The 15720-nt window shown below is 39.8% G+C and overlaps 1 protein-coding gene across 11 annotated transcripts in view; it reads right to left on the reverse strand.

Annotated features, from left to right (window-relative positions):
- Window positions 1-15720, reverse strand: part of HMBOX1 (homeobox containing 1) — a 125681-nt gene that overhangs the window by 12255 nt on the left and 97706 nt on the right. For all 11 annotated transcript variants that reach the window (XM_032216221.1, XM_032216220.1, XM_032216215.1 and 8 more), the window contains 3 exons: window positions 11731-11884; window positions 3307-3389; window positions 1755-1850 (listed from right to left, as the gene is read on the reverse strand). In XM_032216221.1, the coding sequence (XP_032072112.1) occupies window positions 1755-1850; window positions 3307-3389; window positions 11731-11884 (333 nt within the window). The remainder of the gene's footprint in view (window positions 1-1754; window positions 1851-3306; window positions 3390-11730; window positions 11885-15720) is intronic.

Consider the following 15720-nt stretch of genomic DNA (forward strand, 5'->3'; position numbering starts at 1 on the left):
AACAGCCAATAAAAACTCTTCTGCTCTGTCATTTGGTTTCGTGCCCTATGAAAAATCATTTAATTGTGGGGCAACCACTGTATTGTGTAAAACTGTCAAAAGTTTGCTTTTTCTTGTTTGTTCTCTCTTGAATCTGCTATCAATCAACTTCACTGGAAGAACCTGAACTCCTAAATTATTTAAAAAGTTCAGAAATCTGGGGGAAGATTTATACTTGAGGTTTTTCTCCGAAAGGATACACAAATTAAATTTCAAAGCAAAAAGAAATTAATTTATGTAATTAATTGCACATTTATATGTTAAATATTTTAGATGATAGATAGGCACAATTTAAAGCTCCTTTTCTGCATAATATGTTAGAAAATTGTAATGTGTTATTTACTAGTCTATATCCAAAGCATTTCAAACTCTGGAAAGTACCGGATACCTGTATTATTTATCAGTATACAAGAAATGCTAATTAAAGTGAGGATGTTTCTTTAAATATTTATTTTCTCTAGCAGAATGTTAGGTGCTGTATGGTATTATATTTGTGACTGTGGTGAGATGATAAAGAGGGAGAAAGATGCGAAGGAAAACTAAATTGGGGGACAGAGATGGGAACATGCCCCTGTTCATGGCATCAGAAGGGCTTAATCAGAAGACACATTAGTCTGTGGTCGAGAGTGATCAGCTGTCAGAGACATACCCAAGGGGGAACTCAGCAAACAATTATGCAAAGCTTTTTTCCTGCCCAGTTGTTGTTATAGTCATCACTCCCTAGTTTAAACTTTTTTAACCAGCGACAGCAATCCAAAATAGGCACATGGCTGCTTCACCGGGCACATGGTTATCACTAATCCTTCCTCAGTCCAATTTCACCAATTCACTAAATATCTGCAGGGAATAACAGTTAAGGTGGGAGGAACAAAAATGCTGCTACTCCTGCCAGCCAACTCTATGTCTAGAGATATATTGTATAATGGGGAGCATCCATTGCTCACCTGCCTCTGCCACCTTTGCAAGGAACATGAAGCTACAGCCAAGGCATCAAAACGCAAACCACAATTTCAGATCATAGTTAGGTTGAACATTTTAGTTATTCCTGGCCTATAATAGATTTGGACAGCAGGCTTAAGACAAGCTTTATAAAGATGTATGTGTCGTACAAACTTGTTCAATAATTTGAACAGCCTCTGCTTCACTTTGAGGACACTGGGAGAGATAAGGCTGATTTTTCAAAATAATCCGACTGCAAGGAAAGCTCTTCACAGCAAATTGTTGGTCCCAAGCAATGTGGTACATTGTAGAACATTTTGAGGTATGTTTTAGGGTTCATATGTAGCACTTACTATTCTATTGGGCCTTATTGCAACCTTAAGTATATTAAAATTCATTACTGTATGGCCTAATATTCCCAGGTAATCACAGTGGTGGACTAAATATATTTCATCCGTTGATCTTTTCATCAGAGCAAATGCAGAGAAGTTTCCACCAAAACTGGAAATCTCTAGGTTTTCTTGAAAGGCATGATGAAATTCCCTGACCTAAGGAAACTTACAGATGCTATTATACACATATACCAATGCTTTTTTGACAACATGTTAACATTGATGAACTGTTCAGTAACAACAAAGGAAGAGAGAAGATTTGTTTTGACCATGTTGTCAAGCTTTTACTTTGAAAATATTATCAAGGCTCTGTTTTCCTGTTAAGAAAAGTCAATCATGTTCCATCTTTCTTCAACAGTTCTTCAAGGCTGTCTGATACATTACCAATATTGGCTCGCCGCTTGATTTCCTTCCTTCTATTGGCAAACCAATTGTACACTTTGAGGGAGGTAACTCGCTCCAGATCTGACAGCTTCTTTCCTGTGCAAAATAAAAAAGAAACCATGTTGGTTATACTTGCTTTAAGAAACTCCAGGACAGAATTTAGAATAGAATATCAGAGCTAGAAAAGTCCATGGAGGTGGTTTTCCCAAACCATATGAGAGGTTATTTTCTAAATAAAAATAAAATAAAAAAATAAAACCCAAACCTAAAAACCCTTTTAATAGTTTTTGGACCCGAGGGCCACAAAGGGAGTATAACCACATCATACATGGAAGAGTACCTAGGACTGAGGAGAGGAGGACAGGGATTTTAGGGCTTAGTCTTCTTGTGTTTCCCACCAAATTCAATAAAAAGCAGCAGTTCTGGCTTCCTCCAAAAAGGAACTTAGCACTGCAGATTGATCACCCAGGGGTGGGCTGCTGGGGGTTCTTCGGGAGAACCTCTAGCTAAGATTCTATGCAGTTCGGAGAACCCCCAAATCCCACTCCTGGCTGGCCTCTCCCTGCCCCTCCCAGTAGTCCCCAAAAGGCCCATTTTGGATGCAGGTAAGTGCAGGGCATGCACAGAGGCTTGGGGAGGACGGAAAATGGGCCTACCAGAAGTTTCCAGCCTCCAGAGGGCCTCCAGAGCCTGGGGAGGCCGTTTTCGCCCTCCTGGAAGCTCAAGGAAAGCCTCCGGAGCCCGGGGAGGGCAAAAACACCCCCCTCCCGCCATGGTTCAGGAGGCTGAGTAGGCCACACCCAGCAACTGGGCAGAGAACCCCTTGCTAAAATTTGGGAAGCCCACCCATGTGCCCCCCCTACCTTATTTTCACAACCACATGCAGCATTTAAATCCCACTCTTCTTTTTGTCCTTCTAAAGCACCCTTTGATTATACTGTTGGGTATTACTCAGTGCAACTGCCAAAATATATCCTGTCAAAAATATATCTACCTTGAAGGTAGAAACAGATGAACACTATAGCATAAGTACAAGAAAGTTAATACAATTAATTCAGCACTTTTTTGTTTTTTAATTAAAAAATGGCTTGACATACTTTGAGCTTCACAGTTCTCTTTCAAAAGGCTTTCAGTTTTGAAACACTCCCCAAAATAGATGATGTCCCCCTTCCCTACCCACATCATGAATCTCTTTTCTTCTTTCCTTTTTAAATTTTTGCCCAAACAGAAACTATTCCTGGGATGGTGGATTACTACTGAAACTAAACATGCATTGGGTCATTTTTAAAAACATTGATGGCATATCTGGATACTGTATTTCTTTTTCATTTTGTCTAGGATTCACAGTTTCTGTGATACCTCATGCATTGATGATTGAGTTAGGACCAATAAGGAAAATATATGTTTAAGTAAACAAGGCAAAAGATATATTAAGAGAGAGGAGAGGGGAAGGGGAGGGGAGAGGAGAGGAGAGGAGAGGTGAGGTGAGGTGAGGAGAGGAGTGGAGAGGAGAAGAGAAGCCACATATCCACTTCTTGGCTTCCTTGTGTACCTGGCTTTTGAATAACTGCATTACAGGCATTTGCAATTTCTTCTCTCTTGGCCTCATCAGGATATTGATTCTCATTGAAGTAGCTACAGAAACAGAGAGTGTATTCATCTTAGAAATCCTATTTCTTGTACCCACACAAAATAAAGACAACAAAGCTCAAGCCACAAATCTTTAAGAAATCCCATACAGAGGAAAAAGCATCACCAATTTTGAATGTATGCAAGAGACTTGTAGGCTGTGAAGAATAATGTTCTTCATTGCTTTGCATTTGAAGCAGGTGATAATGCCCATAATAACACCTGTCAGCAACTCCTTAAAGCAGCTGCCTGTTTTTCTGGAATCGTTGCAGGATAATCCCTGCAAGAAGAGAGATCTTTGTCTTAAAGAGTTGCCAATGCTTTTTCTCTTTTGAATCAGAACAGCTGCAAAAACCATAGCGCATATAAGTCAATGGTCAGAGTTTAAGTCAGAGGTAGGCAACCAGAAGCCCTTCAGGTTTTTCTTCAAAAGGTTATCCTCCTGGTGAAAGGTACGTAACAGGATTAAGAGAACTGTTGCCATTAAACATGATTTATATCCAGGCTTATGAAGAGATTTACAAATTATAAATTAGCATTACTTGAAAACATTACTAGCAAAATGTAATAACAGCCATCACACTCATCATAGACAAATAAATAAATATCCATGTGAGAAAGAAGATAGAAATTGTCCCCAGTAACTAAAATATGTGCGAACATATAACTGACAACTTAATAGGTAGGCTGGTGAGATTTATTAAATATTTCTTAGAGGTTCTGACGTACTAATTTTGGGGACATGGAGCCTAGTAAATTTCTAAATTGTATGATCAAAACATAGATCTGTCCAGTTTCAAGACCAAGTTAGGGGCATAAGCTGCCTTCTACTTTCTGGGATATTTCAACCCATATGTTACACTAATAATGCACCATTAGAAATGTATCAATAAAATCAACCCTTCCCCACCCATTTAAAGCCCACTAAGGAGGCATTCTAGCTGACCCATCAAAAATTTGTCCCAATAAAATCATTTTGACCTGCTAGTGGAAGAATAATTGCTTGTCTGAATTATCCTGGCAGGAAAGCTTTTGTTTTTATTGTTTAAAATGATCCCTCCTCTTTTTTTTTTTTTTTAAGATTTAAGGAAATAACAGGCAGAGTTCTATTCCATTCCTCACTGAGAAATATTTATTTATCAAATTTTGATACCATCCATCTCACAATCCAGGTGACACTGAGCAGTTTATAATTTTTTTAAACAGTGCAAGTTCATGACTTTCAGTGTGTTCAAAGGGTCTGGCATAACTAATAAGCATTAGCTCACTATTAATATTTTTTAAAATATTAATTATCTAATATTTTGTTATCTAATCCAAGAACTCTGGCTAGAAATTTGGATCAGCAAGGACATGACAGAGCAAAATTCAGTCCCATCCACATGTTGCTTTTTCAACCTCTCCATCCTCTTGGCCCAGACCTCTCCAGCCTCCTCAGCTATTTTGGATTATCCATTGGGTGTCTTTTTAGTCACCCACTGTAGGAAGTTGAAACCCACTCCTCTCCTAGAAAAATGAAAGATTGTGGGAAATACTGAAAAGGCAGAATATTATATTTCCCTGGATAAGAAATGGAAAAAACATGTTTTAGGCAGGAAACAGACTCACTCTTAATAGCCCCCACCTTTGTCAATGGGCCATCAAAAGGCCTGAACCAGTCTATTCTACATAACAAAGATACCCCCTTCAGCTCCAGGGTGATGGGATTAAGGCATGATAGTATTAGCCCCTTACCCATCTCATCACAGGACACCTGGGAAGAAGCAATGCTCAACCAAACCTGGACTCAGAACACAGCCTAGAGAATTGCCCCTGCATAGCCCCATGGGAGTCTGACAACCAATCAGCATACAAGATCAAGATCAAAGGCATAAAACTAGGGACTTTCAGAATCTCACTCTCTTTTTCTTCTTCACCCAACATCTTGAAACATGGGGTCACCTTTTCCTCTCAGGAGCTCGAGTCATGTGATCCTGTCCACCATTAAACCATCTTTCTAAGCAGCCTCCATGTTTCCAGTGTCTTTTGCCCCACTTGGAATTGAACCTAGAAGGACTTCTTCCAACACCTCATTAACTAGTGCCGTACAATGAAGGTATCAGTTTGTTGCAGAAAAATCAAATCCAGAAAGCACACACAGATAACTGATTCAGCTGGATTCATTAACTTCTTTTTATACCATATTTTTGGAGTATAAGACACCCTTTTTCCTCAAAAAGAGGCTGAAAATCTGGGTGCATCTTAGACACTGAATACAGCATTTTTGCCTCCTGAAACCCCGCTACCTTCACCAAAATGGCCGTGCATAGCTTTTAGGAGGCTTTCAGAGTGCTCCTGAGGGCTGGGAAGGACAGAAATGAGCAAAAAATGGGCCTTTTTTTTGCTCATTTTTCCCCACCCCACCCCCCCAGGAGCACTCTACAAGCCTCCTAAAGGCTATTCATGCCCTTTTTTTGAAAAAAAATGGGCCCATTTTGTGAAAAAACTGGTTGTTTTGGGGAGGTTTGCAGAGTGCAACCCCCTCCCCCCCTTTTTAAATTTGCCTCTTTTAAAACCTTGGTGCATTTTATACTCCGAAAAATACGGTACATATTAACACATGACGATAAATGTACAATACCAAAATAGGTTTTCTCCAATGTAGTAGTAGTTACAAGTAAACATCGGCACAGGACAGTTAGTTTCATTTCAGAGTTCAGAGCAGACAAGCCCAGGCTAGTTTCAGTTTCCTTTTGCACAATGCACAGAGCTGCAGTTAAGCCATGCCCTGGCTCCAAAACTCTTTCCGTTTCCAAATAGCCCTCATTGGCTGCCCTTGTTGCTAAGCCCTATTCATTGGTTGACCTTGTTACCATGTCTCTGCCAGTCATGAATATTCTGACAGAAGGGAAGTGAAATAGGCAACAGATAAAGGCAGCCAGAACGTCTAGTTCATAAAAGATATGTTTCTCATTATGGATGCTTAAAAATAGAAGCCAAATATTAACATAGGTGCAGCTCCTACTACAAATAAAAGACATGGGATGTTAAGGAGAGTCAGTTAATTAATAGCTACGGAAAGTATAATTTTTTTCCTATTATTATTACCTGAGAGAATGGAGAATCATTTAAAAAACAAAGAACACAGGATGGAAAGAAGAAAAGAAAACCACTATAACCCAGTTTTGAGATTGACTCTTGTTTCCATGTTTCTTTCGTGATTTGTGAGGTAGACATTTGAGAACTCTCCTTTTATGCTCCCCTGTCTTCTCTGGGTGCCTGCCTATCCCCTTCCTTTGGCCACCTAATAGTTTCACATCCCTCTCTCCCCATTCCTGTTTAGTTATTCTTATGCAGTGATATTAAGGATACTTTCAGATTGTCATACAGAACAAAATCTTCCCACTTCTACTAAAGTTGCACTACAGTATTTAGCTCAAAATATTACACACGTGCATAAAAAAGAAGAGCCAGTTGGTGAAATGGTTAAGGTATAAGGCTAGAAAGTGGGAGACTGTGAGTTCTAGCCCCACCTTAGATATGAAGTCTATGGAGAATGAATGAATGAATGAATGAATGAATGAATAAATAAATAAATAAATTGAATTGAACGAATGCATGAACGAACAGACGAATGAATGAACATCAAGACATCCAAATACCGAAGACTGGAATGTGACTGATACAATCTGTTTACCTCTCCTTCAGTTAAAAGCCTATCATAGTGATGGCGAACCTTTTCGGCACTGACTGCCAAAAAAGGGAGCACTTTGTATGCGCGTGCTTTACACTCACATGCTTTGCGTATACACGCACGCTCACCTGGGCCGCAACCAGGAAAAGGAGTTGCCCAGGGAGCATGCGCACACCATGCACTGACAAGCAAGTCTTCCGGTTACTGCCATGCATGTGCACATGCTGATCAGCTGCCTGGCGTGCATGCTCATGCCGGAAAACGGAAGACCAGCTCTTCCAATTTCTGGCATTGCCGCATGCAGAAAGGCCAGCTGATCATCGTGTGCGCATGCACACACCGGAAACTCAGAAGAGGACCAGGCGATGCCGCACATGACAGGTGACATGGCTCTTTGTGTCACTTCGGGCACGTGTGCCATAAGTTCGCCATTAAGGGCCTATCATGTTTTACCATTCCTACCATTAGGAAGACTTTCTCCAACTGCCCTTTCACACCACACACTGAAAGTATATGGTTTATAGCAATAGCAATAGCAGTTAGACTTATATACCGCTTCATAGGGCTTTCAGCCCTTTCTAAGCGGTTTACAGAGTCAGCATATTGCCCCCAACAATCCGGGTCCTCATTTTACCCACCTCGGAAGGATGGAAGGCTGAGTCAACCCTGAGCCGGTGAGATTTGAACAGCAGAACTGCAGATAACAGTCAGCTGAAGTGGCTGCAGTACAGCACTCTAACCACTGCACCACCTCGGCTCTTTATCAGCATTTGAATAGTGCCAATATCACTAGGAACCCAATACAATAAAAACATTTTTTGAATGTCCGGAAGAGAAATTGTGAGATATAAAGGCTAAAGATATGTGAGTGCTGACACCCTATTAAAGTGGTCTCCACTCCCAAATGTCTATCAAAAATTATTAGACTATACTAGGTTCAGAATGCATTGAAGCAGTGAAGCCAAGTGTAGCGTATGGGTAAATAGGTGGGGTGGGGGAAGGAGGCAGCAAGATGTGTAGAATGAATGATTACAAAAGCCTGGGGATAAACCTTCAACAAATGCAATTGTGCTTTCTAGACAAAAGGCGCCCGTCAGGATGGCGATGGCTGATTGCAGAGAGAATCAAATGATCTCTTTTGTGTAGGGTGACAGTAAAGGATGAAAATGAAAAGTGGCCAAAATGGGTGAGCTGGACTAGAATGTGAAGCGATGGTGAAAAGACCGAAATATCCTTGAAGCAGTTCATTTCTATGATTAATGTGGGACATAGAAATACTGCCAACTTGTAGAAATCTGTACCATCAGAGATAGTAAAGGCAGAGCAGTGAGAAAATGCAACTCTGATTATTGGTTAGGCAAAATAATTTTTGCTTCTGAATTAATGTATCCTACATTGTGTGAAGTGTTGCCATGCATCCTGCATACACCAAATTCTGCCAAGGAACTGCACATTTCCAACATTAAACCATTGCTTTCCCTAAATGTCTATGGAGATTCTCAGGGATCCAGATCATGGCTGTCCCAAAGGTGCTTTTTCAAAAGGCAACTGGACTGTTTTTCCTTGAAGATGTTTCGCTTCTCATCCAAGAAGATTCTTCAGTTCTGACTGATATAACCACCTATCTCCTGTTTACAACACAGTCCCTTTAGCAATTCCAAGAAGGTTCTACACCTATTGTACAGGTGATCCTGAGGGCACTGATAAACCTCCAAGTGGTCTCAATGGCTCTGAAAAAGAATGCTAACAACCAAATGACTGCAAGGAATATAAATCCTTCCATCCTCCACATTCAATCAGCATTTTACATCACTACTGCTTTCTCCATTTCTATATTCTTGCCTCCAGGAGTCTTGCTCAGTAAGCAGGCCATAAACCTTTCCTGGATCCATCCATTCTTCCTTCCTTCCTTCCTTCCTTCCTCTTCCTTCCTTCCTTCCCTTCCTTCCTTCTTCCTTCCTTCCTTCTATGCAAGAACGGCTATGCAACTTAACAATAATAAATGGATGATTTGTATCTAAGCTATTTTCACAATTATCAGGGACTGATAATTATCAGGAACTGCTGAATGACAGTAATTGTCATACACTATTATATTTAAAAGATTTAAAGAGGCAAAGTGCCATCAATTTTTTTAAAGGAATGTTATATTATTTACAATGCCTTATATTCCATTCACAGTTTTTTCCATAACTTCACTTTTAAACAATGTCAATAGCCTATTTTGATGGAAGATATAAAGACTACACACTTTTTATGCATTTGTAAGATTTTCCATAAAAAAATCTGAGCCATTACTTACTACATTGCAGGTTATATCAGGAATCTACAGCTAGATTCATCATACCTTTGTTAATCCAACTGAAACAGTCTAGTTTATAAGGGGAAAAAATCAAATCTGTTAATTTGATTTTTTTGATAAATAGGTAACAAAAAAAAGTTTCATTGTTTCCAATGGCCACAAGAAAGATACGAAAGCACAAGTTGAAAAATAGTGCTGCTAATATTAGAGGGGAAGTATTGAATTGATATGGATTGTTGTAATTTTATGTGAATTTTACTAAAACATATGGTTGCAAATAAATGTATAAACTTATTATGCAACAATTGAAATACAGAACTCATATTGTATCAAGAAAAGAGCCTCAATTACACAAACCAAGCATGCATGATACCTGCCAAGGCTCCAAGACAACTTTTTACCATAAAATAAAGTAGTAAAAAAATCTCACATCTTTTCAGATAAAATAATAATAATAATATCCAGGCATTATATGTGCACAACACTCCCTGAAGGCAAGAAAAGCTTCCAGGTTCAAGTGCAAATGCAGTGATTAACAGACTGAGCTGTAGTCAGAACTGGAATCTCCTTGTTTTATGATTTCTCTGGGTGCCCTTAAGTAAGCTACTCTCTCGTCCTTCCTCTTGCATTTGTAACATTGGGAAAATATTATTGATCTAATTTAGTGAATGATGATAAAGGATTACAAACCCAAATGAGTTACAATCCTCATTTATTTGGAGAACTCTAGCTCTACAGTATTTGGTACTGATAAATAGGAATTGCTACTTTTTGCTATTTGATTATACCTTTGTAAAATATAAACTGTGAAAATTGCTATCCTTCTCATTCAACCTCATTACTCCAAGAATTGTATCCTAGGGTTAAGAGGCTCTAATTCTTATCTGCAACACATACTATATTACTATCATATAATACTAAGCCTAAGGTAACATTGGACAGAAACTAACCAAGGAAAGAAATATAGTAGAACTAAGAAGAAAATTCCTAACGGTTAGAGCAATCAACCATTGGAACAGTTTGCCTTCAGAAATTGTGAGTGCTCCATCGCTGGAGGATTTCAAAAAGACGTTGGACAACCATTTTCCTGAAATGGTATAGGGTTTCCTGCTTGAGCCCGGGGTTGGACTAGAAGACCTCTAAGGTTCCACCCAACTCTATTAATGTATATTCTATATAATATATTATGTGCCTTAAGCCATTATAAGAGAGCGTCCTGAGTCTGGATAACATTATGTATTCAATGTTAGGAATTTTGTGTTTATTCATAATCTATATTAATGTTAAGAAGTTTGTCTTTATTCATAACTGATTTTTTTTACTCTAAGTCAACTGATTTCCCATTTATATCCAAAGCATTTATCTGGAGTAACCTTAGCTCCTTCTCAACAGAGAAAAGTCAGTCATATATTGTGGTTAGCCAGCCTTAAGTTTAAAAATAAATATACATTTACTGCTTTTTTCCTTTGGCTTTCAGATTGTAAATAGTCTAGAACAAGTTTTTTAAAGTGCAGAACAGAGGAAAAAGTCAGGTTCTGAATATACTGAAGAAAAACAAAACAAAAAACATAAATGATTGGTAACAGATGAATTTTTTTTTGGGGGGGGGTACTACAAAAAACATCAAAAGATGGAAAATTGAGTCTGAAATGGCTACAGAGTTTTTAAAATGTAATCCTCCTTTGGTCTTCATCAGAGAAATTAGTGATATTAGAGGGAGTGATCTGTCACAGGACAAAGCTAGCAAACAAATTGTTATCTACACTCCACATCTAAAACTTTCCCAGGGCAACATTGCTATAAGGCACAACAATATTACATAATATGGCTTGTTCACTTGGTTATCCTTTGGTTTGAGCTCTTGCATATTTTTTCACTGAGTAACCATTGATTGAATAACATCACACACACACATGCACACACAAAATTAAAAAAAATTATCTTGGGCTCAGTGAAATGGTCTAATCCAGTGTGTCAAACTCAAGGCCCAACGGCCGGATCTGGCCCACAGGGTACTTAGATCCAGTCCATGGGGCCACCCTGGAAACAGCGAAGGACCGGCCTGCGGTGCTTCTGCCAGCGAAAATGGGCTCCCGAGCTCCATTTTTGCTGGCAGAGGGCTGCAGGAGGCCAGGGCAGCCGAAAACAGAGTTTGGGAGCCTGTTTTCGCTGGCAGAGCACACAGGCCACCACATGTGTCCCCAACATGAGTGACTTTGAGCTGGCCATGCCCATCCTGGCGACGGTGACCCTGGTCACCGGAGGTCAAATACAACCCTGATGCAGTCATCAATTAAATTGAGTTTGACACCCTTGTCTAATCTAACTCTCACCACATACTATGTGTGTAGTTCATCAAGTTCATATATTACCTTTCCATGACAGCCAAACATTCCTTTCTCCAGGTAAACCGACTGCCACGTCGCAAGCGGAAAGTCCCAGAGGTAGCTGTGACTGGCGGAGGCGTCTGTCTCCATTCTGGCTCTTCAACTGGAAGAGGGGCGGGTCTCATGCTTAATGTAGCCCCTGGAAAAAGCAAAGCAGAAAGCAAAATGTTTCCTAAGGAACTACAAATAACACCCACTCCTCTTCCCAGTCTGGCTGATGACAGGGAGCAACTCCCAGTGGGATGAGACTTTGTTTCTCTGAAATTAAAATTAAGATAACTAGCAATAAAGAGAAACAGAGCCCTGTGTGTATAACAGAAGAGCTCCTGATAAAGAAATTAAGTCAAGGAACAGCGCAACAGCCTGCAAGTTGTCACATCAAGTCTCCTGACACTTCACATTCAAGCAACAGCTAATATTACAGTGCAGAATTCCAAAATAGAAGGTCCCGTTAACATTTAGAGATTGTGAATGGCATATACATATACAGTCATGCCTTTTTTTGACTGATTGCCTTTAAATATTAGGGTAGTGGGAAGGAAATTCTTAGCATTCTGGGGCTGTCACTACATAAGTGAAGGACAGATTATAGGCACTTTAACTTAGCCAAGCTTTCCTAGAAAGCAGTTAACAAAGTTAGTACACTTGATCCCGTGGCTACAATAAACCGCTCTTGGCATGGTGTTTCTCTACCCCAGTGATGGTGAATCTTTTCACTACTGAGTGCTAACAAGGGAGTGCACGCTCATCTGGCGTGCAACCAGGAAGAGGAGCTACCCAAGGGGCATGCGCACGCTGTAAAATGAACTTCCAGTTTCTGGGGTGCACATACGCACCAGCCAGCTAGTCTTCCAGTTACTGGCATGCAAGCGCACACAATGATCAGCTGGCCAACATGCATGCTCACACCAGAAATTGGAAGACCAGCCCTTCCAATTTCCAGCACTGCCGCATGCACAAAGGGCACCTGATTGTCGCACGCGCATGCATGCCAGAAACCCAGAAGAGGAACGTGCAACGCTGCGTATGCCAGGCAACATGGCTCTGTGTGCCACTTCGGGCATGCCTGCCATAAGTTTGCCATCATGGCTCTATCCAATATGCCTTACCAATGCAGGATTTCTAATACATCAGATCACGCAGTACCACTATAATTTAGTGTGATGGCTTATAACATATTGTAAGTAGCCTGGTAAGTATAAGAGATATTTGTTTTTTCCCCCCCTCACATTTAGAGACTATTCCTATAAAGTCCCCTTCATGCTTTCCTTCTTCTGTTATGCACACCCAAACACAAAGACTAATTATTACCTAACATTATGGCAGCACTGCCTCCTTTCTTGTCTGCACCTCCTCTCATTAAGTACTCCCTCTAATGTACAGAGCATTTGGGGTTTTGTATCTGAACAGCTGGAATGTTCATTAACATTCAATAACACCTTAGCAGTTTAGACAACAGCATATTTAAGCATATGAAAGCACAGATATTCAAGCTAATTAAAAAATCCAGACACACTCAAGCTACTTCAGATTAATAATGATTTACAAATGAATTTATATTTACTACAGATTGCTTATTTTTCAGGTTTGGCATACTTCATGCTTAACAGCAGCACAACAAAGCCAGAAGAATATATGTTTTTGATATAAAAGTTCAGAGATGTTGCTGTGGATACCTGTGCCAACGACATCAGAGAAATCTCCCCATAACTGTGCATGGTACATACTGAAATAGGATCTCAACTTTTAAATGGATTTATTCAGTCTGCATTTCCAAAACATTGCAAATTAGAATACAGATATTCACAAAATTCAACATTTGTCTTAATGCTGTCATATAATCTGCAATTCTAAAACAACCTACAAATATATAAATTAGGGCAAAATAAGAGCAAAAGTATCTTCACAGGTTTTGAATAATTGAAAAAACATTCAAAAATATTTATTTATTAAATTTATATGCCAACCATCTCGAGGCATATACATTCATATAGGAGAGGTGCCTCTGAAAAGCAAAACTTCTCTCTGGAAATCCTTTTTTGGTGAACATCCGAGCACAATGAGAAAGAGAGCAAATTTCTGTAGCATTTAGCTTCTAGATAACAGACACAAATAATTCTATGAGACAAGCATTTCAAAGATGCTTCTTAGTTAAAAAAGAAGACAAAAAAAATCTATAAATTTTCTTCGGCAATATTTCTGCTTCCATGTAAATCACTTATTATTGACAGGCCTGCTTTCTGAACACACAACACGTTTTCCCTGCTCTGCAGTTCCTCCTCTTAAGTATTAGATACGGCCATGCAAAAGAGCAGCACAGCCAAGAGATTAGATCACTTGGCTACAACCCTGAGAGCTTTGCTGCTTCAAAGCCTACTTTTAATTCAGGACGTGATGATTCTGTCATCCCACTCCCTTAAAAGGAAAAACAGGTCTACCTAGTAGAAGTAAAACCCACTTTACAAGAAAAGAGTTAGGGGTATTTGGCAGCCACCACACTGTTTGCATACAGCTAGTTGCTGCAGCTCTTCTGGAAGACACATTCACATTTCACTTCCCTTCGCCTGCACCAGAGGTGGGTATTCAGCAGGTTCTAACCAGTTCTGGAGAACCAGTAGCGGAAATTTTGAGTAATTCAGAGAACCGGTAAATACCACCTCTGACTGCCCCTGCCCCCATCTATTCTCTTCCTTCCAAGTCCCAACTGATCGGGAGGAAATGGACATTTTGCAGTAACCTTCCCCTAGAGTGGGGAAGGAATGGAGATTTTACAGTATCCTTCCCCTGCCACGCCCACCAAACCACGCCCAGAGGAACTGGTGGTAAAAAAATTTGAATCCCACCACTTGCCTGCACCATTTTCTAGGAAAAAAGACCCAGTCATATCTGGGTGCATCACCAATTTTCTTTGTCTTCCAACTTCTATTTCAATATTGTTCTAGTTTTATGTTATCTTCTTCCTCTATTGTCCTTGGCTTCTTCCACCAACAATTTTCATGGGTCACTCTTCCCAAGAAAGGGCTGATCTGCAACTTGGAAGTACTCTTGGACTCTTAGCCCTTGCTAGAAAAAGAATGGCAAAAGTAAGGAGAACCTTTGCATAGCTGAGATTGATGTCCAGTTTCATATCTATTTGGGCCCCTTGGTGAGATTGTTGTAACACTCTTCATGGTGCTACTGTTGAAAATGATTCAAACAATAGAGTGGATAAAAAAGAAGTAGCCAACTGAGAGCTGCAATGTAAGATTTATACTTATTTTCTAATTGCTGCTTTGGTTGCCAACTGGTTTCTAATCCGGTTCTGTTTTTTAACCTTTAAACCCCTGTAAAGGGGTTCTACCATTCATTTCCCCCACATGAAACCTGTCTGCTCTATGTATCCACGTAGGACGAGAAACTTAAGATCCTTTTCCTGAAAACAAGTGAAGTCATCTCACAAATAGCAATAGCACTTAGACAAATATGCTGCTTCATAGTGCTTTACAGCCCTCTCTAAGCAGTTTACAAGTCAATATGTTGCCCCCAACAGTCTGGATCCTCATTTTACCAACCTTGGAAGGATAGAAGGCGGGATCAACTTTGAGCCGGCAAGAATCGAACTGCCGAACTGCAGGCAGCTGGCAGTCAGCAGAAGTAGCCTGCACTACTGCATTCTAACCCCTGCGCCACCACAGCTCATTGAGAATGATGACTAGAAAGTGGTGTTTTCTATTAAGACCTTATTATGGAACTAGCTGCTTCCAAATATGCACCTAGTGTCTTCAACTGGAAGTTAGTTGAATTTGTCTTTTGAATTTGACTTTAAGGAGCTGAGTTGGATTGCTGATTGTATAAGCATTAGTTAGTATTTGTATACTTTGTTTTGATAGTTTGAATTTTGTGAAAACTATTAGGATTCTTTTTTTGTGTGTGGCTAAAATATTGGCGACAGAAAATAAACAAGCAAATACATAATAAAATTGTGGCACTTTAGTT

Source organism: Thamnophis elegans, chromosome 4, assembly GCF_009769535.1.
Source record: "Thamnophis elegans isolate rThaEle1 chromosome 4, rThaEle1.pri, whole genome shotgun sequence".
Taxonomy (NCBI): domain Eukaryota; kingdom Metazoa; phylum Chordata; class Lepidosauria; order Squamata; family Colubridae; genus Thamnophis; species Thamnophis elegans.